This window comes from Staurois parvus, unplaced genomic scaffold (genome assembly GCF_062004578.1).
Source record: "Staurois parvus isolate SC_StPar_1 unplaced genomic scaffold, SC_StPar_1.0 ptg000194l, whole genome shotgun sequence".
Taxonomy (NCBI): Eukaryota; Metazoa; Chordata; class Amphibia; order Anura; family Ranidae; genus Staurois; species Staurois parvus.
In genome coordinates, this window is record NW_028317990.1 from 101,737 (window position 1) to 126,254 (window position 24,518).

General features: G+C 44.0%; 2 protein-coding genes across 2 annotated transcripts in view; one reads left to right on the forward strand and one right to left on the reverse strand.

The window, feature by feature from the left end:
* Nucleotides 1-17,181, reverse strand: part of LOC149461723 (uncharacterized) — a 55,031-nt gene extending 37,850 nt beyond the window's left edge. Inside the window, exons 1-2 of the mRNA XM_089677872.1 lie at nucleotides 17,123-17,181; nucleotides 229-328 (exon numbers count right to left, since the gene is read on the reverse strand). Of these exons, the coding sequence (XP_089533998.1) occupies nucleotides 229-328; nucleotides 17,123-17,181 (159 nt within the window). The remainder of the gene's footprint in view (nucleotides 1-228; nucleotides 329-17,122) is intronic.
* LOC149461724 (carbonic anhydrase 12-like) overlaps nucleotides 1-24,518 on the forward strand; it is a 61,967-nt gene that overhangs the window by 17,128 nt on the left and 20,321 nt on the right. Inside the window, exon 2 of the mRNA XM_089677873.1 lies at nucleotides 23,628-23,696. Coding sequence (XP_089533999.1) covers nucleotides 23,645-23,696 — 52 coding nt within the window. The 5' untranslated portion in view covers nucleotides 23,628-23,644. The remainder of the gene's footprint in view (nucleotides 1-23,627; nucleotides 23,697-24,518) is intronic.

A 24,518-nucleotide genomic window follows, 5' to 3' on the forward strand; every position in this document is an offset into this window, starting at 1 on the left:
AATGGGGAGAGGAGGGACAGCCGACAACAGATGCCCCATAGTAAGTCCATGGGTGACATCATCTCCCAGGCTCTGCAGCCATTGTGGGCAATCTCTGCTCTTCACTGCTGCCACTGGAGAGATCATGTGACCAGATCAGAGCGCCAATTCTGCTTACAGTTTGTCACAATGACTGTGGTTACTAGTAAATTTGAGGATACTACTATTTTTCCAAAATCATGTACTCACCAGGAGTTTCTGCAGCATTCTGTATGCTTTTTTCCGTCGTAGCTTGTCATCACTCATTCTGGCTGCCTTTATCAGTATTGATGTCATCCACTGGGGAGCGCTAATAATGATTAAAAAAAAGTATTTTAAAAAGAGTTGCCTATTTCTACAAGGATGCAAACAAGTAAATATACTACAGAATTTCCCATTTGGCTCAAATGTTGTACATGCACTCACAAGAACATAGCCTTTAATGAGCCTTATTGCATAAATTCCAGAAATCAGGATCATCAGAACACAGCCATTTTTCCACTTTATACAGACTCCAAATTGTTAAGACCGGGCGGAAGGTTCCTCCAATAATCACCCATGATAAGAATGGTAGCCAGGATCATAATATATATTCCTCTCCATAGTTACATAGAGAAAGAAATTCGCTCCAGTCGTGTATTACCAAAGGTAAACAACTTTAATAGGCCAAAATATTGCACTTACAACATTCCAAAATTAGTTGAGCCTTATTTAAAATAGTCTTTCAGTGAAACAGATATCGCAGGTGCTCTCACCACCTCTGGATCTGCCGGACAGAACGCTGTCTCATCACTTCTGGTTGCGTATCTGCGTCACTACCTGTCCGCTGCACCGTTACACCCTGACATGTTTCATCATACCTAACTTAATCATAGGGATCCCTATTATATCATATATAATTTGTTTATTTTTTGTCATATATATTTTTATGTCACATATAATATATACCACTTAATATTTGTGTAAATGAGTTTGCACATAGAGACCATCAAAAGGAATTAATGTGACACTTATATATAATGCGCCGCTAATTATCACCAATATTAGGAGTGGTATTTTTTGGAATAAGGCCTAAGATTGCCCCAGATAAATAGAGATGCTTGTTGTTGCAAGATTCGTAGATAATGGGATGGAACCGGGATTGGGAGTAGAGGTAAAGAATTTTAAGGAGGATAGACATTTTACCAACTGTGATCTTGTCCATCCAAGCCAAAGGCCAAGAGGCCTGAATAGACATTAGAGTTGTGAGGTGGAAAAGTATTGGGAGTCTGCTGTATGGAGATCTGATGGGTTTTCTGTGAATTTAATACCCAGGAAAGGAATGCGCCTGCTGGCCCAAGGAAAGAGGAGGATCTGGCAAAGCTAGACGGTGGGGAAATGTTAAGAGCTGTTGATTGGGGATTAACTATAAGACTGGAAATGCGTCTAAAACTGGAAAAAGTTTCTAATAATTTTGGGGCACAAATTAAATGGGAGGTCATAAAGACAAGGATGGCATCTGCAAAGAGACAGAGCTTGTGGTGATGACCACCCATGAATATTAGGGTTCAAGCGCATTAATAGGGCTAGGGGCTCAATCTCTAAGGCAAAAAGGAGAGGGGAGAGAGGGCATCCTTGATGGGTGCCGCGTTCTATAGGGAAGGTATCATAGCCAGCGCATGACACAAAGGCTGTGGGATTAGCGTATAGCGCAGAGGTCCATATAGAAAATGGAATTCAAACCCCCCAGTGACGCAGAATAAAATTCAAATAAGGACATGAAAGCGTGTCAAATGCTTTATGTATATCTAAAAAGATAAAGCACAAAGGAAAGTGACGTGTATGAGCAGCATAGGCCAGAAGTGTTATGCGTCAGACATTGTCGCCCGCTTGATGAAACGGGATAAACCCCGACTTAGTCTTTGTGTACTAAAGAGCTGATAAAAGGGTTGAGATGGGTGGACAGGATTTTCGAGAGGATTTTGACATCAAGATTGAGGATCGATACTGACCTAAAGTTAGACCAGGTGGAATCGTCTGCATGTGGCCTGGGAATCATGGAAATAGCTGCCATTAAAGAATGGAGTGAATTATAGGCTTTGACAAGTAGGGGAATGAGAAGATCAATCAACTTCTTGTAGTAGGTCACCAAGAGGCCATCAGGACCCGGTTGTTTACGTTGTTTCAGAGCTTTGATTGCTATGCATATTTTTTTGGCTGTAATGGGTCGTTCCAGATTCTCCCAATGAGAGGAGGAGAGGGTAGGAAGTTGATGGGTGGAGAGGAGGGTATCCGTGCGGACATGGTCAAAAGCTTTAAAGTCTTGATAAAGGTCTACAAGGCATCTATGGCATTCCTGTATGATTTTCATTGGGTTGCTAGTATAAGTATCTGTAACAGCTTCAGTCTAATGGGTTTGGGGGTTGTTCAGCCCTGCGGCGCACCAGAGCCAGGAATGTATCAGGCTTGCTTGATTTCATATAAAGTGTGTTTTGCGGCTTGCAGAGGGTTTTTTCTGCTGATTCTGTCAGAAAAAGGTCAAGCTCTAAGCTCGCTTTTTTAAAGTCCTGTTCAGTTTCTGGAGAGGGTGGATTTGAAAGGATGCTGAGGCCTTATAAAAGGCTTCCTCCAAGCATTTATTCTGGAGGCTTTTCTTTTTGTGCTGGTGTGAGGCCTGGCTGATACAGACACCCCTGATGAGCAGTTTATGAGCTTCCCATAATGTGAAAGGGGAAATGTCCATAGACGACTTGTTAGCAATGTAGTTTGTAAGGGCAGTTTCAACTTCCAAGAGTCCAAGTCTGCCAAAAGACTGTCATTGAAATACCAAAATGTGTGGATAGGTCTAGGGATCAGAAATGAGAGCGACATGAGGACGGCGCTGTGGTCAGTCCAAGAGAAGGGTATGATGGTCCAGGCTAGAAGGAGTGGAGAGGAGCCAACAGTGAGAAACAGTGATCTCTGCAAGGAGTGTAAATGGCGTTGATCGATGAAAGGCAATAAGTACATCTCTCTTTTTAGCGGAGGCAGAGGCTATATATGCTTGTGGGTATTGGTAGGGGAGGGTTGGGAACAATTAAGCAAACAAAATTGTAGTGCAATGAATGCAAAGAGAGCAAATACAACAGAGTCCATCAATTAAGCCTGAAACAACTGGGTATATTTACGGTGACGTGGAGGTTCTCTGTGGGCTCGCTAGGAGAGTAAGAGGGAAGAGGGTAGGGAATGGTGAGGTGTCTCATACACCTGGAAGGAAGCACTCAGTCCATGAAGTGTTCAGGACCTGGTGCTTGTGAGATAAAACATCCTCGTTTGTGAGTGCTTGAGGGAGCCTTCACCCCAGGGGAGGCTTGGAGCTTCCTCTGGAGCAGGATGCAGAGCGGTGACAGGAGCCCTCAGCAGCTGCATCTTGTGGTGCCAGGTGGAGATCCTAGAGTATAGATTGGAGGTCCTGAGCCGACTTACAAAGATACGAGGATCCCTTGTAGGAAAAGCGAATGGAGAAGGGGAAACCCAGCGGTAAGAAATGCGGTGGTGTTGTAGTATCTGCAGGTGAGGCTTTAAGGCTTTCCGTTTTTAGCAAGGGTGACCTTGGAAAATCATGAAGGATCTGGTAACGGTGACCTTGGAAGACCGACTACTCATTGAAGCGAGACACCATCAGCAATTGCTCTTTAGTGCAGAGAAAGTCACTACAATACCGGGGGGGGGGGTATTGTGCTGGGGGCGTTCTCCTTCTGTAGAGTTTGTCCATCTCAAGGCGCTCAATGGTATTGATGGTGCCAGTTCCTACAAGTTTGCAGTAATGGTGGATTGCAGGTCTTTCACTGTCTCAAGTATGCGTAGGTTAGAACACATGGCACTGTTTTCAAAATCCTCAAGGCGGGACTGAAGAGTAAGATTTTATTCACACAGGGCTGACCTAGGTCCCAGATTTCACAGGTCAGTTTCTCAGTGACAGTGTCAGAGGTATGCTTCAGGGCTTTCCTGAGCATCAGCTCGAACTAGCGGAGCAGGGCAGGCTGTGAATTACCAAATTGCAGGGCTAGAGGGGTCACCCCAAATTCTTTATCTGACTCATCGCCAGTTGTAGCCACTGGCAGGGTCTGTTTGGGAGTGCACGGTGTCGCAGGCCGGGAGGTTGAAAGCTTGGAGAAGGCCCTGACCAAGACGATTGATTTTGGCTTACATTTTTGTTTGAAGCCTCTATATACAGTTGCAAGAAAAAGTATGTGAACCCCTTGGGATTACGTGGAGTTTTGCATGAACTGGGCATAAAATGTGCTCTGAACGTCATCTAAGTCACAACAATAGAAGAACACAGTCTGCTGAACATAATACTTGTCAGGGCTCCCGGGTATGACCAGAGGTGTGTGACTGACGCAGGGAAACGCAGACTTCAGATATGTTATAAACAATGTAATTTATTAACACTAACCATACAAACATAAACGCAGTGCAATACTAAAACATAACACAGTGCAAACAAACCAACCAACCACCCACAGATAACAGTACATACAATGCAAGTGTCGTCAGGCAGGCCGGGTCAATATCAGTCGGGCAGGTAGGTACAGGGGGAGCAAGCGGAGAATGGTCGGGGTCACAGGCCAGGTTCAGCAGGTAGCGGGCAGCGTGGTACAGAGGGTCAGGCAGAGGAGAATGGTCAGACAAGCCAGGGATCAGAGCAGGGTCAGCAGAGAATCAGACAGGAACAGAGAGCAGGAACAGGATACAGGGCCCAAGAGAAACACAACACCAAGGCAGAGTCTGCAGGTCTGAATGTCCCTTAAATACACCAGTATAATTAGTTCCAGGTGTTTGACTGGCTGCAAGGTTGAGTCTCTGATTGCTGGGAGCACCCGCTGGCCAGCCCTGGTACTGCAGCTCATAAGGCAGCTGAGTCCCACTATTGCTGGCCAGTCCATTCCTGACAGTACCCCCCCCCCTCAAGGAGCGGCCTCAGGACGCTCCAAACAGTCCTAGCTGGGCAAAATGTTCCACCGCCTGGGTCTGGTAACTGGCGGGATATCAAAGACTGGCACACCGGGCAGGACTGCGGGCAGCGGCACACCGGGCAGAGGCACATCGGGCTGGACTCCGGGCAGAGGCACATCGGGCTGGACTCCGGGCAGAGGCACATCGGGCTGGACTCCGGGCAGAGGCACATCGGGCTGGACTCCGGGCAGAGGCACATCGGGCTGGACTCCGGGCAGAGGCACATCGGGCTGGACTCCGGGCAGAGGCACATCGGGCTGGACTTCGGGCAGAGGCACATCGGGCAGGACTCCGGGCAGAGGCACATCGGGCAGGACTCCGGGCAGAGGCACATAGGGCTGGACTCCGGGCAGAGGCACATCGGGCAGAGTAGAGGCATCAGGCCGAGTAGAGGCATCAGGCCGAGTAGAGGCTTCAGGCCGAGTAGAGGCATCAGGCCGAGTAGAGGCTTCAGGCCCAGTAGAGGCTTCAGGCTGAAGAGAGGCATCAGGCTGCGTACAGGCATCAGGCCGAGTACAGGCATCAGGCTGAGTAGAGGATTCAGGCTGAGTAGAGGCTTCAGGCTGAACCACGGAAGGCAGGTTCACCGGTTTGGATACTGGCAGGATGGTATTGGTTGGAAAGAATTTTCTTTTTTTTCTGGTTTTAACTACTGGAGCACTGCAAGTAAACGCAGGTCTGCAAACGAATGGAGCAGCTGGAGACAGAGAAGAACTGGAGGATGGAACAGGCAAGGGAGCAGTTGCTACAGAGGGCTTTTTTACAGGGTTAAAGGCAGGATAGGTGCAGCGAGTGGGAACAGGGTACTGACATGCGGTAGATAGCAGGGCAGGAGGAGTTGTTGGGAATGCAGGAATAGAGTTTTGAGGAAATAGATTAGAAGCAGGACTGGGTTTTTGTAAGCTGACTGAGGCTGGGTGCAACAAGTCTGTCCATGTCTGCAGTAGGGGTTGAACAAAGCTGAGCTTACACAAAGCCTGTCTGGTCAATGACTGCACTGCGTTTATACAATCCCTTAATACCTGTGGTGAACATGTGGAATAACGCTCCAGAAAGTAACCCACATCATCCTCTAATAACCACACCAGGGACTCTACCTGGTCGGCACTAAATGGTGGCAAAAATTCATCCCTGCATTCGGGGGTACCAGATGAAACCAACTCAGCACAAACCTCAATCAAAGGCTGCATCTCAGAGAATTCTGTGCCCTGATCTACTAGAACATGAGCGATCCGTATACATTCTAGCAGTTCATCCCGGGTACACTCCTTCAGAGTTTGATAAGCATACTCCCTGTCATCAAACACTAGCAGATATAAATACGCAACCTCATCCAGATCCATCCTTCCCATCAACAAGCCAAGATGGCTTCCCTGTGCAGCCACTTCTGGTCAGGATTGGCCTTGGTGTAATGTCAGGGCTCCCGGGTATGACCAGAGGTGTGTGACTGACGCAGGGAAACGCAGACTTCAGATATGTTATAAACAATGTAATTTATTAACACTAACCATACAAACATAAACGCAGTGCAATACTAAAACATAACACAGTGCAAACAAACCAACCAACCACCCACAGATAACAGTACATAAAATGCAAGCATCGTCAGGCAGGCCGGGTCAATATCAGTCGGGCAGGTAGGTACAGGGGGAGCAAGCGGAGAATGGTCGGGGTCACAGGCCAGGTTCAGCAGGTAGCGGGCAGCGTGGCACAGAGGGTCAGGCAGAGGAGAATGGTCAGACAAGCCAGGGATCAGAGCAGGGTCAGCAGAGAATCAGACAGGAACAGAGAGCAGGAACAGGATACAGGGCCCAAGAGAAACACAACACCACGGCAGAGTCTGCAGGTCTGAATGTCCCTTAAATACACCAGTATAATTAGTTCCAGGTGTTTGACTGGCTGCAAGGTTGAGTCTCTGATTGCTGGGAGCACCCGCTGGCCAGCCCTGGTACTGCAGCTCATAAGGCAGCTGAGTCCCACTATTGCTGGCCAGTCCATTCCTGACAATACTACACAAACATTAGATGTTGCCATGGTTTAATTGCACATAACATGTAAACATTCACAGTGCAGGGAGGAAAAAGTATGTGAGGCCCTAGCTTAATGACTTTTACAAAGAGCTAATTGGAGCCAGGAGTGAGCCAACCTTGACTCCAATCAGTGTGATGATATTGGATGTGTTGCTGACAGCTGTCCTGCCCTTAAAAAACACACACCTGTTTTGGGTTTACTGGTTTCAAGAAGCACTGTCTGATGTGAACCATGCCTCGCAGAAAAGAGCTCTCAGAAGACCTACGATCAAGAATTGTTGACTTGCATGAAGCTGGAAAGGGTTACAAAAGTATCTCCAAAAGCCTTGATGTTCATGTGTCCACGGTAAGACAGACTGTCTACAAATGGAGAAAGTTTAGCACTGTTGCTACTCTCCCTAGGCGTGGTCGTCCTGTAAAAATGACTGCAAGAGCACAGTGCAGAATGCTGCATGAGGTAAAGAAGAATCCCAGAGTGTCAGCTAAAGACCTACAGAAATCTTTGGCACATGCTAACATTTTTGTTGCCACATCTACAATAAGGAAAACATTAAACAAGAATGGAGTACATGGGAGGACACCACGGAGGAAGCCATTGCTGTCCAAAAAGAATATTGCAGCACGTTTGAAGTTTGCAAAAGAGCACGTGGATGTTCCACAGCACTACTGGCAAAAATATACTGTGGACAGATGAAACCAAGATTGAGTTGTTTGGGAAGAACACACAACACTATGTGTGGAGAAAAAAAGGCACAGCACACCAACATCAAAACCTCATCCCCACTGTAAAACATGGCGGAGGGAGCATCATGGTTTGGGGCTGCTTTGCTGCCTCAGGGCCTGGACGGATTGCTGTCATTGATGGGAAAATGAATTCCAGAGTTTATCAAGACATTTTGCAGGAAAACATACAACCATCTGTCCGCCAACTGAAGCTCCGCAGAGGATGGGTGATGCAACAGGACAATGACCCAAAGCATACAAGTAATTCAACAAAACAATGGCTGCAACAGCACAAAATACGCCTTCTGGAGTGGCCCAGTCAGAGTCCTGAGCTCAACCCGATTGAAATGCTGTGGCATGACCTTAAGAGAGCGATTCACACCAGACATCCCAAGAATATTGCTACACTGAAACAGTTTTGTGAAGAGGAGTGGTCCAAAATTACTCCAGATCGTTGTGCAGGTCTGATTTGCAACTACAGGAAACGTTTGGTTGAGGTTATTGCTGCCAAAGGAGGGTCAACCAGTTATTAAGTCCAAAGGTTCACATACTTTTTCCTCCCTGCACTGTGAATGTTTACATGTTATGTGCAATTAAACCATGGCAACATCTAATGTTTGTGTAGTATTATGTTCAGCAGACTGTGTTCTTCTATTGTTGTGACTTAGATGACGTTCAGAGCACAGTTTATGCCCAATTCATACAAAACTCCACGTAATTCCAAGGGGTTCACATACTTTTTCTTGCAACTGTACCTTCGATACCAAACAATGCTGTTTCATAGCTGTGTGTCCTCAGGAGAAACGGAGCACTAGGCAAGGATGTCTTGCTTGGTCGGCTCCGTGCATGTGCACCCTCCCCCTTTTATATTTTACCAAATTTATTTGGTTGTGTGCACTAAAATTTGCATTTGATAAACGTGCTGCAATGTCATGTGACATACAAAAACTGAAACTACCATCATTTTATTCTCCAGGGACTCTGCTCTCAAAATGTATACTTTTTTTTTTGGAGGGGGGAAGGGTTAACAAATCTTCAGGCCTAAAATGAGCATTTTAACACGTGCAAAAATGGAAAAAATTACTCTGGTAGACAAGTGGTTAAGTAAAAATGTTGGCCTTTAACCACTTGCCTACCGGGCACTTATACCCCCTTCCTTACCAGGCCAATTTTCAGCTTTCAGCGCTGCCACACTTTGATTGACAATTGCGCAGTCATGCAACATTGTACCCATATGAAATTTTGATCATTTTTTCCTCACAAATAGAGCTTTCTTTTGGTGGTATTTACTCCCCGCTGGGCGCTTTACTTTTTGCGCTATAAATAAAAAAGTGCAAAAAATTTGGAAAAAAAAAGTTTCTTTGTTTCTATTATAAAATTTTTCAAACAGGCATTTTTTCTCCTTCACTGATGTGCGTTGATGAGGCAGCACTGATGGGCACTGATAGGCGGCACTGATGGGCACTGATAGGCAGTACTAATGAGGTGTCACGGATAGGCGGCACTGATAGACAGCACTAATGAGGTGTCACGGATAAGCGGCACTAATATGCAGCACTGATAGGCGGCACTGATAGGTGACACTGATGATGGGTACTGACTGGCACAACCCCTGGGCACTGACTGGCAGCACTGCTGGGCTGCACTGGTGGGTGGCACTGGTGGGCACAGGTGGGTGGGCACAGGTAGGTGGCACTGCTGGGCACATGTAGGTGGCACTTCTGGGCACAGGTAGGTGGCACTGCAGAGTGGCACAGGTGGGTGCACTGCTGGGCACAGGTGGGTGCACTGCTGGGCACAGGTGGGTGCACTGCTGGGCACGGGTGGGCGGAGCTAGTGGGCGCACTGCTGGGCGGAACTTGCGGGTGGCACTGCTGGGCACCGATCATCAGGGCACTGATCATCAGTGCCCTGATGATCGGTGCCGATCCCCGCTCTGACAACTGCCGGTTCTCGGCAGTACTTTCCTCACGATCTGACAGTGTGAGGAAAGTGCAGCCGAGAACCGGCACTTCCATTTCCCTCTGATCAGCATGTCATTGGACACCGCTGATCAGGTGGTAAAAGGCCGCTGTGATTGGCCTTTTACCACATCACGTGATCAGCTGTGTCCGTAGGACAAGAGGTTAAAGTAACACTAACAGATATTATTTTATTATCATTCTTCACACTGACCACCAATGTAAATAACATTATTACCACTGACCACAATGTAAGGCACATTCTTCCCACTAACCCACATTGTAAGTAACATTCTTCCCATTGACCACCAATGTAAGGGACATTCTTCCACTGACCACCAATGAAAGGGACATTCTTCCACTAAATACCAATGTAAACACATTCTTCACATTGACCACCAATGTAAGGAGCATTCTTCCTATTGACCACCAATATAAGGAGAATTCTCCCCAATGACCAGCAGTGTAGGTAAGATTCTTCCCACTGACTACGAATGTAAGGGACATTCTTCCCACTGACCACCAATGTAAGGAACATTCTTCCCACAGACCACAATGTAAGGGACATTCTTCAAACTGACTACCAATGGGTTTTAGCAGTTGTTTCCTTTGACCTGAAATTTATTTTGAAGGTTCCTCTAGGACAAGAAGGTTGGAAAAGGCTGGCATAGACAGTCCAAAGTCAATGTTAGCTAATGAGTACAATTCATACCAATGTGTTGCCTTTGCAGTACAGTGCAGTTAAAAAAAAAAGTAGAGCAAACTGCATATTTTTCACAATGTAAATGCGCATAAATGTGCGTAAATGCAACATATGTAAAGGAAACTCTGGAAACCTAAAACAAGTTTGGCTACATACATTCCCACAGGTGCATATGTTTAGCATGTGTTTGAAGTTTGTCTTTTTTGCTAAGCATTTTTGGCATGATGAAGGACAGGTCATCACAGAGTTGTTTTTATGTGCATTATGTAACACATACATACATTTATGTGTGTTTGCGTTGCAAAAAAATGCAGCTTGCTGTACTGTTTAGGAATGAATTGAAACACAGTGCTGTGATATGTGCTAATTAGCTAGCATTGATTTTGGACTGTGTATGCCCCTGGTGCCCAACCTGTGGCCCAAGGGTGGCATGCGGCCATTTAGGTATATGATGTGCATCCCTCGGACCTCAGTTTTCAGCAGGAACATTGATTAGGGTAATAGCATTGATCTCTGCTAGCCTCATGTAACATTTCTTAGTGTCTGATTGTCTTCTGCAGCATATCCCCAGCAAAAATTGTAGCATACTCTCTGATCCTCATTTCCTCTTGTAGGGTTTATTCACTCTTGACTCAAAATGCTAACAGTTAACAAATGCACATATAGCGTTAATGCACTTTAATAGGTTTGTTTAATTTGCGCTTAACGTAGTTACAAATACTCCCCAGGCACCCTATGTGCATTTTTTGCGCATTCGACAGCGTTAATAGCACCACAAATGCATATTTTTTAAAAAGTAAACTGTAATGTTATATACGTGCCGCCACCACACAACAAATGCATGTCGATGTATTTGCGGTGTGTTACCATAGACTTGAATGGAAGGAGTTGAAATGTTTCAACTCCTTCAAACTCAACATGAAGCTTCAAGTTTGAAGCGACACTAACACTCCATGTTTTGATAATGTGAACAGCACTGTGTGCTGTCCATATTAACAATTACATAGGAGTTTGAGGAGCGTTAAAACCCCTGCTTTCAATGCCAGTGTGAACAGAGCCTTAGGTCTTCAATTTCTGACAGTCCTACATACACTATATTGCCAAAAGTATTGGGCCACCTGCCTTTACATGCACATGAACTTTAATGACATCCCAGTCTTAGTCAGTAGGGTTCAATATTGAGTTAGCCCACCCTTTGCAGCTATAACAGCTTCAATTCTTCTTGGAAGGCTGTCCACAAGGTTTAGGAATGTGTCTATGGGAACGTTTAACCATTCTTCCAGAAGTGCATTTGTGAGGTCAGGCACTGATGTCAGACAAGAAGGCCTGGCTTGCAGTCTCCACTCTAATTCATCCCAAAGGTGTTCTATGGGGTTGAGGTCATGTTGGAACATATCATGTCCAAACTGCTCCCACAAAGTTGGGAGCATGAAATTGTCCAAAATGTCTTGGCATGCTGATACCTTAAGCATTCCCTTTACTGGAGCTAAGGGGCCAAACCCAACCCCTGAAAAACAACCCCACACCATAATCCTCCTCCACCAAACCTTACACTTGGCACAGTGCAGTCAGGCAAGTACTGTTCTCCTGGCAACCGTCAAACCCAGGAACGTCCATTGGATTGCCAGACAGAGAAGTGTGATTCGTCCCTCCAGAGAACACGTTTACACTGCTCTAGAGTCCAGTGGCGGCGTCCTTTACACCACTGCATCGGCCGCATTGCATTGCAGTTGGTGATGCAAGGCTTGGATGCAGCTGCTCAGCCATGGAAACCCATTCCATGAAGCTCTCTACGCACTCTTGTGCTAATCTGAAGGCCACACCAAGTTTGGAAGCTTTAGCTATTACCTTTGCAGAAAGTTGGCAACTTCTGCGCACTGTTCGCTTCAGAATGAACTGACCCCGCTCGGTCATTTTTTGTGGCCTACCACTTCATGGCTGAGTTGCTGTTCTTCCCAATTGCTTCCACTTTGTTATAATACCACTAAGAGTTGACTGTGGAATATTTAGTAGCAAGGAAATTTCATGGATAGACTTATTGGACAGGTTGCAACCTATCACGGTACCACGCTTGAATTCCCTGAGCTCCATTCTTTCACAAATGTTTGTAGAAGCAGTCTGCATGCCTAGGTGCTTGATTTTATACACCTGTGGGCATGTAGGTGATTGGAACACCTGAATCCAATGATTTGGAGGGCTGGCCCAATACGTTTGGCAATATGGTGTAGGTTTTGTGCTGCCCTAGGCAACACAAAAACTGTGCCCCCCCAATCAGACAGCCGGAGATTACCGGAGCCATGATCAGGAAAGCCCAGGTGAGCTCATCCAGTTATCCGGATATCCCCAGGAACAACAGTCTGCAGCCTCTTTCGGATCCCATGTGGCGGAGTGGAGCTCATGCAGTGCCTCACTGGGTCTGGTTCCATTCTCCCCTGTGTCCCTTCTATCACCGAAAAATGCTACCAAAGGCAAATGCCTTGTTTGCTGTATGGTAAATATGCCCCTGATGCAGTGGCAATGTGTTCATGAACACATCCCACTGCATCTGGTGGGAATAAGCTCAAAAACTTAGACTGCACTGCAAGTGCATGTAAACACATGTAAAACACAGGTAAATGCACATGTGGAAATGCTGAGAAAAATGCACAATTTCTGGTTCGAATGAGCCTTCAAAGCTGGGAAAACATACAGGACAAGATTTTAAAATAAGACTACTAATATAAAATATATAATTACCTTCTGTATTTCCTAGAATGATTTATATATAATACATGCAGTCAATCTGCCAATCAATCAATCTTAGCCTGGGTTCACACTTCTGCGCATGTGAATCGCACAGGAACCGCACTGCATTCCTGTGCAAATCACATGCGAATTCTGTGCAGTGGGATTTGAGCCATACATTATGTATGGCTCAAATCGCACCGCATCCACACCAAAAAAGGTGCAGGACCCTTTTTTTGGTCCACACTGGAATCAGATCGCCCAGGCGTATTCATACCCATGCAATCTGTGCACATCGCACCGTTTTGCGAACTGATTTCAGGGTGTTGTTAACATACACACCTGCAGAGGTTCGCATGAATGAAGTGCGATTGTGATGCGGTGCGGAATTCCGCACCACATCAGTGTGAACCCCGGCTTAATGTAACATTATAAAATTATGCAATTATTTCATCTACCCAAATTCCTGGCACTTCTGCTGAAATCTCTCCATCAGTCTGTGCAGAATTGGAGCTGACAGTCCCTGGAATGTCACTTCCTGTCCTCTCTGTGACCCCCCCCCCCCCCTACAGGTCATACAATAGGTGCAGTGATGTAATTATGTACAACAAAGAGGACAGATCAGAGGATGTAATAGCAGGAGCACACCAATCCAGCACACTATTCATAATAATACATAATACCATATGTATATAGTGTGTGTGTGTGTGTGTGTATATATATATATATTATTTAATAATGATAAGATTAAAAATATACAGTATGCATGGTTTGCTGCTTTTGGAATAACAGAAAACAGTTGCTGTAAGGGTCCATTCACAACATATGCGCTATATTGCGCTGATCAACACATGCCCATGCACATACATTGTCAAAGCAATGTATTTCATTATTTCTTTTTTTTGTGTAAATGCATGTACAGTACAAAAAGTATATTTTGAAATATATTTTAAAAATACTCTTCCCAAATCTATTGACATATATTTGAAATGCTACATATTTGGCCATATTCAATATATTTCAAAATATAGTTCAGTAAATTAAAAAAAAAAAAAAAAAAAAAAAAAAAAAAAATATATATATATATATATATATATATATATATATATATATATATATATATATATACACACAGATATATATATAGAGATATATAGAGATATAGATGGTATGTTGAAATACTTTTTTATTACAAAACATATGAAAAATATTTAAAAAAATACATTTCAGATATACTGTATGTCTTTAAGAATACAAATCTACATTTTTGGAATGTATTTACAAATATATGTAAAATTTATATGTTAAAATGACTATTTTATATGTTAAAAATATCTGAAGAATATATTTTAAAAAATATATATTTTTACAAATATTTTTCATATATATATATATATATATATATAAAAATATATATATACATTTTTTATTTTTTAAATATATTGAATATGGCCAAAATTGTAGTATTTCAAATATATGTCAATATATTTGGTAAGAATATTTAAAAATATATTTCAAATATATTTTTCTTCCATATGGCATAGGTGCATGGCAACATGCTTAAACACAAGAGTCAGAACAGTCAGTCGTTTTCCTTTACAAATAAAGCTTAGTGAAGTTTAAAGCCCAACTCCAGAAAATGATGAAACTGCTCGCACTGCAAGATGTAATTACTCGTTCCGATCTAGGGAACACAGAAAAGTAGATTTACCTACCAGATCCACTGCTCCTCTTTATGGCTAGACCATTCCCTGCAGCGTTCTTTCTCCCATGCTCCAGCTGTCTAGGGTCCTGACATCATCAAGACCAATGCAGGGTTTATAGCCCTGCATTGGACAGGATGACAGAGATGAACAGCCTGCCCCTGGACTGTGCGGGAATCTTCTGGGGAGGATCAGGTAAGTAAAAGCGTTTCTCCTCTCCTCTAGACAAAATGAGCAGCAAACCCTTGCAGTTCAAGCACAGCCCCACTGCAAGGGATAGTTTTTAATCTTTCAGGTAGTGGCTTTAAAGAAATTTAAAAAAAAGAATTGCAGTGCATTTTATAATGCAATTCAGAATGTGAATGCATATCAATGCACACAATCTGTTGTGTAAAGACTTTCAAAATGTGAACCTTACAGCAAATGTGCAAAGTTGGCTGTCCCAGGATTTCAGATGGTGCTGGGTTATTTGAATATTTGTTTCTGAAAATCAGTGTTTTTTATTTGAATTATTATTATCTTTTAATATTTCTTACCTCCTCAACTGCCCCTAAGTCACCGGCCACACTGCTACAATTTAAACTTTTGTGATGTGTGTGCGATTTCTGAAGATTTTATTGCTACTTCTGAAGATTTTCAACGATTTCTTGCAATTTGCAGTGCGGTTTCCATTGCAGTCTATGTTGGTGAAACAAAACTGCAGAAAAAGTAATGCAAGAACTACTTTAGAAATTGCGCTGCAGCAAATTGCACATGTTAAGACAGTGACATATACATGCTTTAGATGCAATTTCAATTCGCAAAGTGCACCTGAAATTGTAACGGTGTGACCGGGCACTATACAATTCTATGGTAGTACACCTAAAACCGCGTGTAACACGTGGCGTGCCAAAGATTCACCATATGCATGTGAACCAGCCCTAATTTGGAAAGAATTTTCATCCTCTGAAACCAAATCCCTCTCCCCCCCATTCCTCCCCAATGCCCCTCTTTTAGCTCTGGTGTAGAGATCTATTTCAGTAAATATACTATTTAACTGTCAAAGTTATTATCGCAGCAAACTTTTCATCCCTCAGATTAGAGCATTGGTTATATTTAATAAAATAATTAAGATAAAAGTCAGATTTTGGGCATCACCTGCAACAGAACTGCCATTTTTGGTGAGATGCTCCCAAGGAGAAATCATGTCTAAAAGGATGCAGCCACTTTCCTCATTAGAACCCTGCTAGTGCATCAGCTGATAGATAATTATATAATCACTCCTCACTTTCACATAGACAAACAGCTATTTCCTCAGAATAACAAAAGATAGGAATCTGCAACAAAGTTTGTTGAAATCCCTGCAATGTACATTGAGGCCCCTTTCACACGGGGTTGACCTGTCAGTAGATCCACTTGCTCAGTGGGGGATCTCTCCACTGAGCAACAGATGACAGGTTCATGTCCACTCTGCTGCTGAACAGCGGGCACAGACACAGCCTGCTGTACTCTATGGGGGTGGATGGGAACGGACCTCCTGTCCTTTTCCAGCCAACTGCCATCCTATCTAACGGATGGACGGGGAATGGATCACAATCCATCTCTTTTTGGTGGATCGGATCAGATTAGATGTCAGCCATAGAGGGGAATAGAAGTTCTGATCGGGTCCTTAAAAATGGTCAAGTGGACCCAGTCGGAACATCTGTGTGAAAGGGGCGAGATTACCCAGAGCGGAATGTTTTTTTTCAACAAAAAGGCCCCTAAAATCACAAAAGTTGCAAGGTAGTTGCATCTTTGTCTTATCTTTGCAACTCTGGCTGCGACTTCAATGGATTTTTTTAAGCCAAAGTCACAAAACGTCCACGAGACACAGCCGATGAAAGATCACTACACCAGCTCACTGCCAGTGTCATGTGACTGCTGTGACTAATCACATGACAATTGTATACAATAGATGGCTTCATTTCATGCCATCCATTGTATACAATTGTGTTGTTAGCTGTGATTAGTTACAGTGGTCACATGGTACAGACAGGGCCAATCACAGGCAATCTGTACCATGTGATGAAATACATTGGTATTAGCAATCATAACTAAAAACAAATACTGATCACTTGCTCTGAATAGTACAATTTACTATAGTAACATGATATTGCTCTAGTTACAGTGTGTTGAAAAAAAATTGTAAAAAATAAAAATAATAGAACAAATTGAAAAAAAATCTATATACTGTATATTTTATATATATATATATATATTGTGACAGTATGAACGGCGAGGTGATAGATGGACGCTATGTGTTACCTCGCATTCGCTCGTACTTTGAAGTTTAGGTGGAGTCCACTCCGGATTTTTAGGGCCATAATGGCAGGGGTGGTTCCGGACCAGATTTTGTGCTCCACTGATGACCACCACAGGTAGTATAAATAAGACAGGGCTGGAGCAAGGAGATGCTTGTGGCCTGGGACTCTGAGAGCCATTCTGAGAGAGCTGTGCATGAAAGTGATTGTTATACAAGCAAGAGAAAAAGGTTTGCTTATGATTTTGTTTTGGGTTGGTGATAAGGAGAAGCCCTTCACCGGTGAGAGAGGAAAAAGTTCTATGTTAAGTTAGTGCCTGGATGGCAAGGGTTTATTTTGATGTTTTGTTTATTTTGATATCTTGCAAACCTTTTAAATAAAAACTGACAACCAGTCAGTTTTTTAAGAAAGCCTGCTGTGCGGTCTACCTTTTTCCCAGGGAAGGAGATCCCCCACCTGAGCTACCTCCACATATGGTGGATTTGGCGGGCAACTTTCTGAGCAAGTGGGAAGATGGAGGATGTAATAAAAGCCTTGCTGCAGGCCACTGCAACCCAGCAGGAAACCAATCGCCAGTTTGCAGAGGCAAATCGCCAGTTTGCGGAGGCTCAATGAACACAAGAGGCGAATCACCAGTTGGTGGAGGCCCAACGAGCACAACAGGAAATGAATTGCCAGTTTGCGGAAGCCCAACAAGCAGACCGAGAGCTCCTTAAGGAAGTGGCTCCAGCCAGAGGTATTGTCAGCCCCTCAGGTTGTGGAGCGTGTGGTCATGGACCGTTATCTACATGCGCTCCCTGCCACTTTGAGGAAGTGGGTTGGCCATGGGGACCCTAAGTTGGCAAATGAGCTGGTGAACCTGGTGGAGAGATATACAGCCGCTGAGGACTTGTATTCATCTGGGCCATACCCCAAGGTCGCTAGGGGTGGAAAACTACCCGGAGGATCCGGTAAGACTGTTCCATGGGTCAAAGGCTCAGGGAAAAGTGATAAGACTATTGTGCCAGATAATGAGACTGTAGGCTGAGGACCTAGAGACTGGCCAAATAGGTCAGGAAGGTCCCTGAGGCTGTTTAGAGGTCTAGGTACTGAACATAGAAAATGTTATCGTTGTCATGCGTTAGGTCATATTGCTGCAAACTGTCCTTTACATGATGAACTTATGCAATGTGAAAATGCTTATTTAGGAAAACGCATGTCCCTTTTTGCACAGGTGGTATGTACTGCAGTATGTCAGGAACGCATGGAAAAGCAAATGTGTGTGATTGAGTTGATAAAAAGCCAGTAACTGCTCTGCTAGACTCGGGTAGTGTTGTGACCTTAGTCAGAAGTGATTTGGTAAACCCTGCAAGGTTCCACCCTAGCACTATTGGGGTTATTTGTATTCATGGTGATACACGTAATTATCAGACTGCTATGGTAGGGATGGATACTCCCTGGGGCCTGGAGACACATTCAGTAGGAGTCGTACCCTCACTGCTTCATGAAGCCATAGTGGGAAGGGATTTTCCCCATTTCTGGAGGTTATGGGATAAGGAGAGGATTCAGGAGGACCGAGCTCCCCCTGCTGGGGAAACACCTGAAACTCCTGAACTCACTCCTGACCCCTTTGACGGCAAGGTGGAAGGGGAAACTGTTGGGGTGTCCGAGGAACGTGAAGACCTTTTCCCTTTCTCTGTAATGGCTGGAAAGCAGGAGGAGTTGGATCCCAACCCAGACCTTGGCGATGCTGAACAAGATTATCTCTGGATCTAATGAGAGTGGACAGAATGTGGTGCCTGACCTGGAGCTCAGAAAGGAGGATTTTTGTTCGGAACAGCTGAAAGATTCCACCCTTAATAGAGCCAGAGAAAACATTAAAATGGTTGATGGGGAACCAGCTGAAAATGATGTAGGGGTGTCTTTTCCCTACATGGCTCTCAAAAATAAGTTGCTATACCAAGTGGTAAAGCAAGGGGAGGAGGTGGTAGAACAGTTAGTGATCCCCAAACCCTTTCGCCGGATGGTACTAGATTTAGCCCATGGGCATAAATGGGTGGGCACTTGGGTGTAGAGAAAACACCCAGAGATTCTTTTGGCCAGGCTTACATGGAGATGTCAAAGCGTATTGTGAGTCATGCCCGGAATGTCAATATTCTGCGCCCTCACCCCATTTTCGCAGTCCGCTAGCACCTCTACCCATAATTGAAGTACCGTTTGAAAGAGTGGGCATGGACCTAGTGGGTCCAGTAGTAAAGTCTGCCCGGGGACATCAGCCCATACTGGTGATTCTTGACTATGCCACCCGGTATCCAGAAGCCATTCCCTTGCGTAATACCTCCGCTAAAACTATCGCCAAAGAGCTTGTCCGGGTGTTTAGTCATGTAGGTATTCCAAAGGAGATGTTAACGGATCAGGGCACGCCATTTATGTCTAGAGTTATGAAAGATCTATGCAAATTGTTCAAAATCTCTCATCTCCGTACCTCGGTCTACCACCCCCAAACCGATGGGCTTGTGGAGAGGTTTAACAAGACCCTTAAGAATGTTAAAGGTGGTTGACAAAGATGGGAGAAATTGGGATTTTTTTTGTTGCCATACCTCATGTTTGCCATACGAGAAGTACCTCAGGCATCTACGGGGTATTCACCTTTTGAACTACTGTATGGTAGACATCCCAGGGGATTGCTAGATGTTGCAAAAGAAACCTGGGAGGGAGAGTCCACGCCCTATAGAAGTGTCATCGAGCACATTTCACAGATGCAGGATAGAATCGCAGCTGTCATGCCACTTGTACGGGAACACATGGAGCAAGCCCAGGAGGTCCAGAGAAGGGTTTATAACCGGGGTGCCAGGATCCGTACCTTCAACCCTGGGGATAGTGCTGGTGCTAGTTCCCACCATGGAAAGTAAATTTCTCGCAAAGTGGCAAGGTCCCTTTGAAATCAGAGAGAAAGTGGGGGAAGTAAATTATAAAGTTTACCAGCCAGGGAAAAGGAAACCTGAGCAAATCTATCATGTTAATCTCTTAAAACCTTGGAAAGACAGGGAAAGTTTGTTGGCAGTACCAAGCCCCTAAAAGGGTGGGTTCCCCATGGCCCCTCAGGTACCTATAACGGACACCTTGTCAGTACTCCAACAGAATGACATTAAGGAGTTTGTGAGAAAGAATGGAGATTTCTTCTCTCGCCTACCTGGACTGACCACGGTCATACAGCATGACATAGTTACCCAGCCAGGGGTCCGCGTAAATGTAAAGCCCTATAGAATACCCAAGGCCAGGCGGGAAGCGGTTGCAAAGGAAATAAAGGACATGTTAGAGTTGGGAGTGATCGCGGAATCTCACAGTGAGTGGTCAAGTCCCATAGTGTTGGTCTCAAAACCAGATGGAACCATTCGATTCTGTAATGATTTCAGGAAACTGAACAGTGTGTCTAAATTCGATGCGTACCCGATGCCTCGGGTGGATGAGCTCATTGACAGTTTGGGAACGGCTCGGTACATAACCACCTTAGATTTGACGAAAGGCTATTGGCAGATTCCTTTAACGGAATCTGCAAAAGAAAAGACGGTATTCTCTACCCCCGAGGGGTCCTTTCAGTATAAGCGGATGCCGTTTGGTTTGCATGGTGCTCCTGCCTCATTCCAAAGAATGATGGACAAAGCGCTAAGACCACATTGCTAATATGCAGCTGCCTATTTGGACAATGTCGTCATCCACAGTCCAGACTGGTAATCTCATTTGTCCCGCTTGCAATCAGTAGTAGATTCGCTTAGGAAAGCAGGTCTTACCGCCAACCACAAAAAGTGTGCCATAGGCTTGGAGGAGGCCAAATATCTTGGCTACTTTATTGGTCGAGGTCTCATTAGGCCTCAGATAAATAAAATTGAGGCAATTCAAAAGTGTCCCCAACCGGTAAATAAGAAACAAGTCCGGGCCTTTCTTGGGATCACAGGATACTACAGGCGGTTTATTCCCAATTTTGCCACCATTGCAGCCCCACTGACAGATCTGACAAAAGGTAGGGGTCGGTCATGATTAAGTGGAATCCTGAGGCGGAGACCGCGTTTCAAAGGTTGAAACAAGCTCTCTGTGCCCAACCTGTGCTGGTGACCCCAGATTTCACAACAGACTTTGTGGTACAGACTGATGCCTCTGATGTGGGACTAGGTGCTGTACTGTCCCAAATCAGAGAAGGAGAGGAGCACCCCGTTGTCTTCCTAAGTAGAAAGCTCAACAAACATGAGAGAAATTATGCAATTGTTGAGAAGGAATGTTTGGCCATCAAATGGGCCTTGGAGGCCCTGAAATATTACCTGTTAGGGAGACAGTTCAAGTTGGTTACTGATCATGCCCCGCTCAAATGGATGTGCGATAACCAGGAGAAAAATAGTGACAAGGTGGTTTCTTACGCTACAAGCATTCAAATTTACAGTGGAACACAGAGCGGGGAAACTGCAGAGTAATGTCGATGCCCTTTCCCGGGTCCATTGCCTGGTTGGGACAGTTGCTCAGCCGCAGGGGCTTGAGCAGAGGGGGGGGGAATATGTGACAGTATGAACAGCGAGGTGATAGATGGACGCTATGTGTTACCTCGCATTCGCTCATACTTTGAAGTTTAGGTGGAGTCCACTCCGGATTTTTGAGGCCACAATGGCAGGGGTGGTTCTGGACCAGATTTTGTGCTCCACTGATGACCACCACAGGTGGTATAAATAAGACAGGGCTGGAGCAAGGAGTTGCTTGTGGCCTGGGACTCAGAGAGCCATTCTGAGAGAGCTGTGCATGAAAGTGATTGTTATACAAGCAAGAGAAAAAGGTTTGCTTATGATTTTGTTTTGGGTTGGTGATATGGAGAAGCCCTTCACCAGTGAGAGAGGAAAAAGTTCTATGTTTAGTTAGTGCCTGGATGGCAAGGGTTTATTTTGATGTTTTGTTTATTTTGATATCTTACAAACCTTTTAAATAAACTGACAACCAGTCAGATTTTTAAGAAAGCCTGCTGTGTGGCCTACCTTTTTCCCAGGGAAGGAGATCCACCACCTGAGCTACCCCCACTATATATATATATATATATATATATATATATATAATATATAATTTTTTATTTTTTTTTACATACTCGCCAGTCAGTGTCCATGATCACCGCCACACCAGTTATATGCGAACGCTGTACTGGACTGGTGACAACATGTTAAAAAAAAAAGTTAATATTTTTGTTTAATTTCTTCTTCTTTTTCCAAAAAATTGTGACAAAAAATTACAATTTAAAAAAACTTGCCATGCCTCTTACTAAAAACCTTGGGCTGTCTATTTTCCAAAAATTGGTCATTTGGGGGGTTTTTGTACTATCCCGGCGTTTTCAGTCCTCAAATGAGATGGCCCATCAGTACATCAGGATTGATCGAATGTCAGATATTGGTTTGTGGACTCTTTAACTTTCCTACAGACTAAAGGGGAGAGATATCAATAAAGTGTGTAAAAAAAAAAAAAAAAAAATATTGCTAGATCCAGGTTTGATCTAGGTCACTGCCACTGTTAGTGTAAGGGTTGAAGGTCTGGTCAAAGGTCAAATTTTTTATGCTATGTGATGTCCTTTTCTGTTGCATCCTGGCACCTTATGGGCACAATGTGAAAGAACATGGCTGTAGACAGTGAGGGGATGTGGGGAGCGAATAAACCCTCCATTCTCTACACAGGCCTGCAGGGGAGGTGTTGGGAGTATGGTGGGTGGCAGCAAAATGCCCTTCTCCTATGTAGACAAATATCCTTGAACCAGACCAGTTTCCTCCCAACCACCACTTTTTGGCTTCCACCAATAAAATAAGCCCTGATGAAGGGGGCATCCCTGAGCTCTCGAAGCACTAGGCTACACCTTTAGACTTTGATTGAACTGTCTTAGTGGAATGAACATGTATGTGATTGGTCACCTCCTGGTATTTTATGTATACTTGCCAATGAGAATGATGTAGAGTAAGGAGTGGGCAAAGATGCAACATTTTTGACAGTGTACTGTCCTGCACTGCATATGAAAGTAAATCAAAATTTGAATTATCGGTAAATATTTTTAGGTGCAGCAATTCTTCTTAAAATATCCAGCTTTTCCATCAGACAAGAATTCTCTCAACCAGTGTTTGAAAGTCTTTCATGGGCCTCCAACAGGTCTTTAGTTAGAATCCAATAATATAAAGCCACAGATCCAAAACCTCCAGTCTATTTAGAGCTGCTGAAACTTTTTTTTTTTGGTCAAACTAATCTCCAACACCAACTCAACAGTTTGAAGCTGTCTATGCAGAATGGCCAAATCTTAGTGGACCCCCAAGGTAGGTTTTTCATGTGACAGCTTTGTGTTGGCCATTCGTCTCCATTAGCACTGCAGAGTCCATTTTCCTGCTCTGCAAGTGTGACAATGACATTTAAACAAGCATTTTACCAGGAGTCCTGAATGTGTGTCTACCTAGCCCACATATGAACAAATCCTAAATTGTATATTCAAAGCTAACATTTATACTACCATTATTCAATTCCAGTGTGAGGAAGACTGAAGATGCTCCTACTGATCGGCATTTTTTCCCTTGCTCTCTGCTGCCAGGCTTCAGGTAGAACATTTTGGGTGTTTATAAGGTTATGATTTTTTTTAGCAGATAGTTTGGATGGATGACTAGCAGATTTGTTTATAGCTGATTTTTTAAGTACTTGGAGGTGAAGGAACACAAATGACTCCTTATTCTATAAAGGATTACAGGCGTACCTCTGTTTACGAATGCCTCGGTTAACGACTGAAAATTCATTAAAAATAATGCCTTGGTTTACAAATTTTTTTTTCTCAATAAGAACGGATTAATGGGTTTTCAATGCATTTACAAATTTATTTTATTGTGTCCCTGTACAGTACTGTGCCCTTAAAGTGCACTTTATAAAGAGGTTTGAACAGAAAATATTTTTTTTTACTTTTTTTCTGACCTCCAGAACGGATTAAGTGGAATTTGTTTCGCAATACGAACGTATTAATTGGTTTTCAATGCATTTACAAACGAATTTTTAATCATGTCCCTGTACAGTATTTATGCCTTTAAAGTGCACTTTTTATTAAGAGTTTTGAACAGATGAAATACTTTTTTTTTTTTTTTTTTTTTTAACTTTTTTTCTGACCTCCGGATGGGATTAATTGGTTTTCAATGCATTCCTATGGGAAACCGTACGAACCGCAATACGAAAAGTCCCGCAGAACGCATTAAATTCGTAAACTGAGGTACGCCTGTATCTCCTTTTTGAGGCTGAGAATTCTTTGATCACTGTCATTAAACCCAGAAAAAAATAATACTCTCACCTTTAGGCTCCATTCACAGCTTCTGTGAAGGCGCTCGCCTAAGGAGCGCTCACAAAACATATGTTGCACTTGTGGTGCCATTAATTGTTAA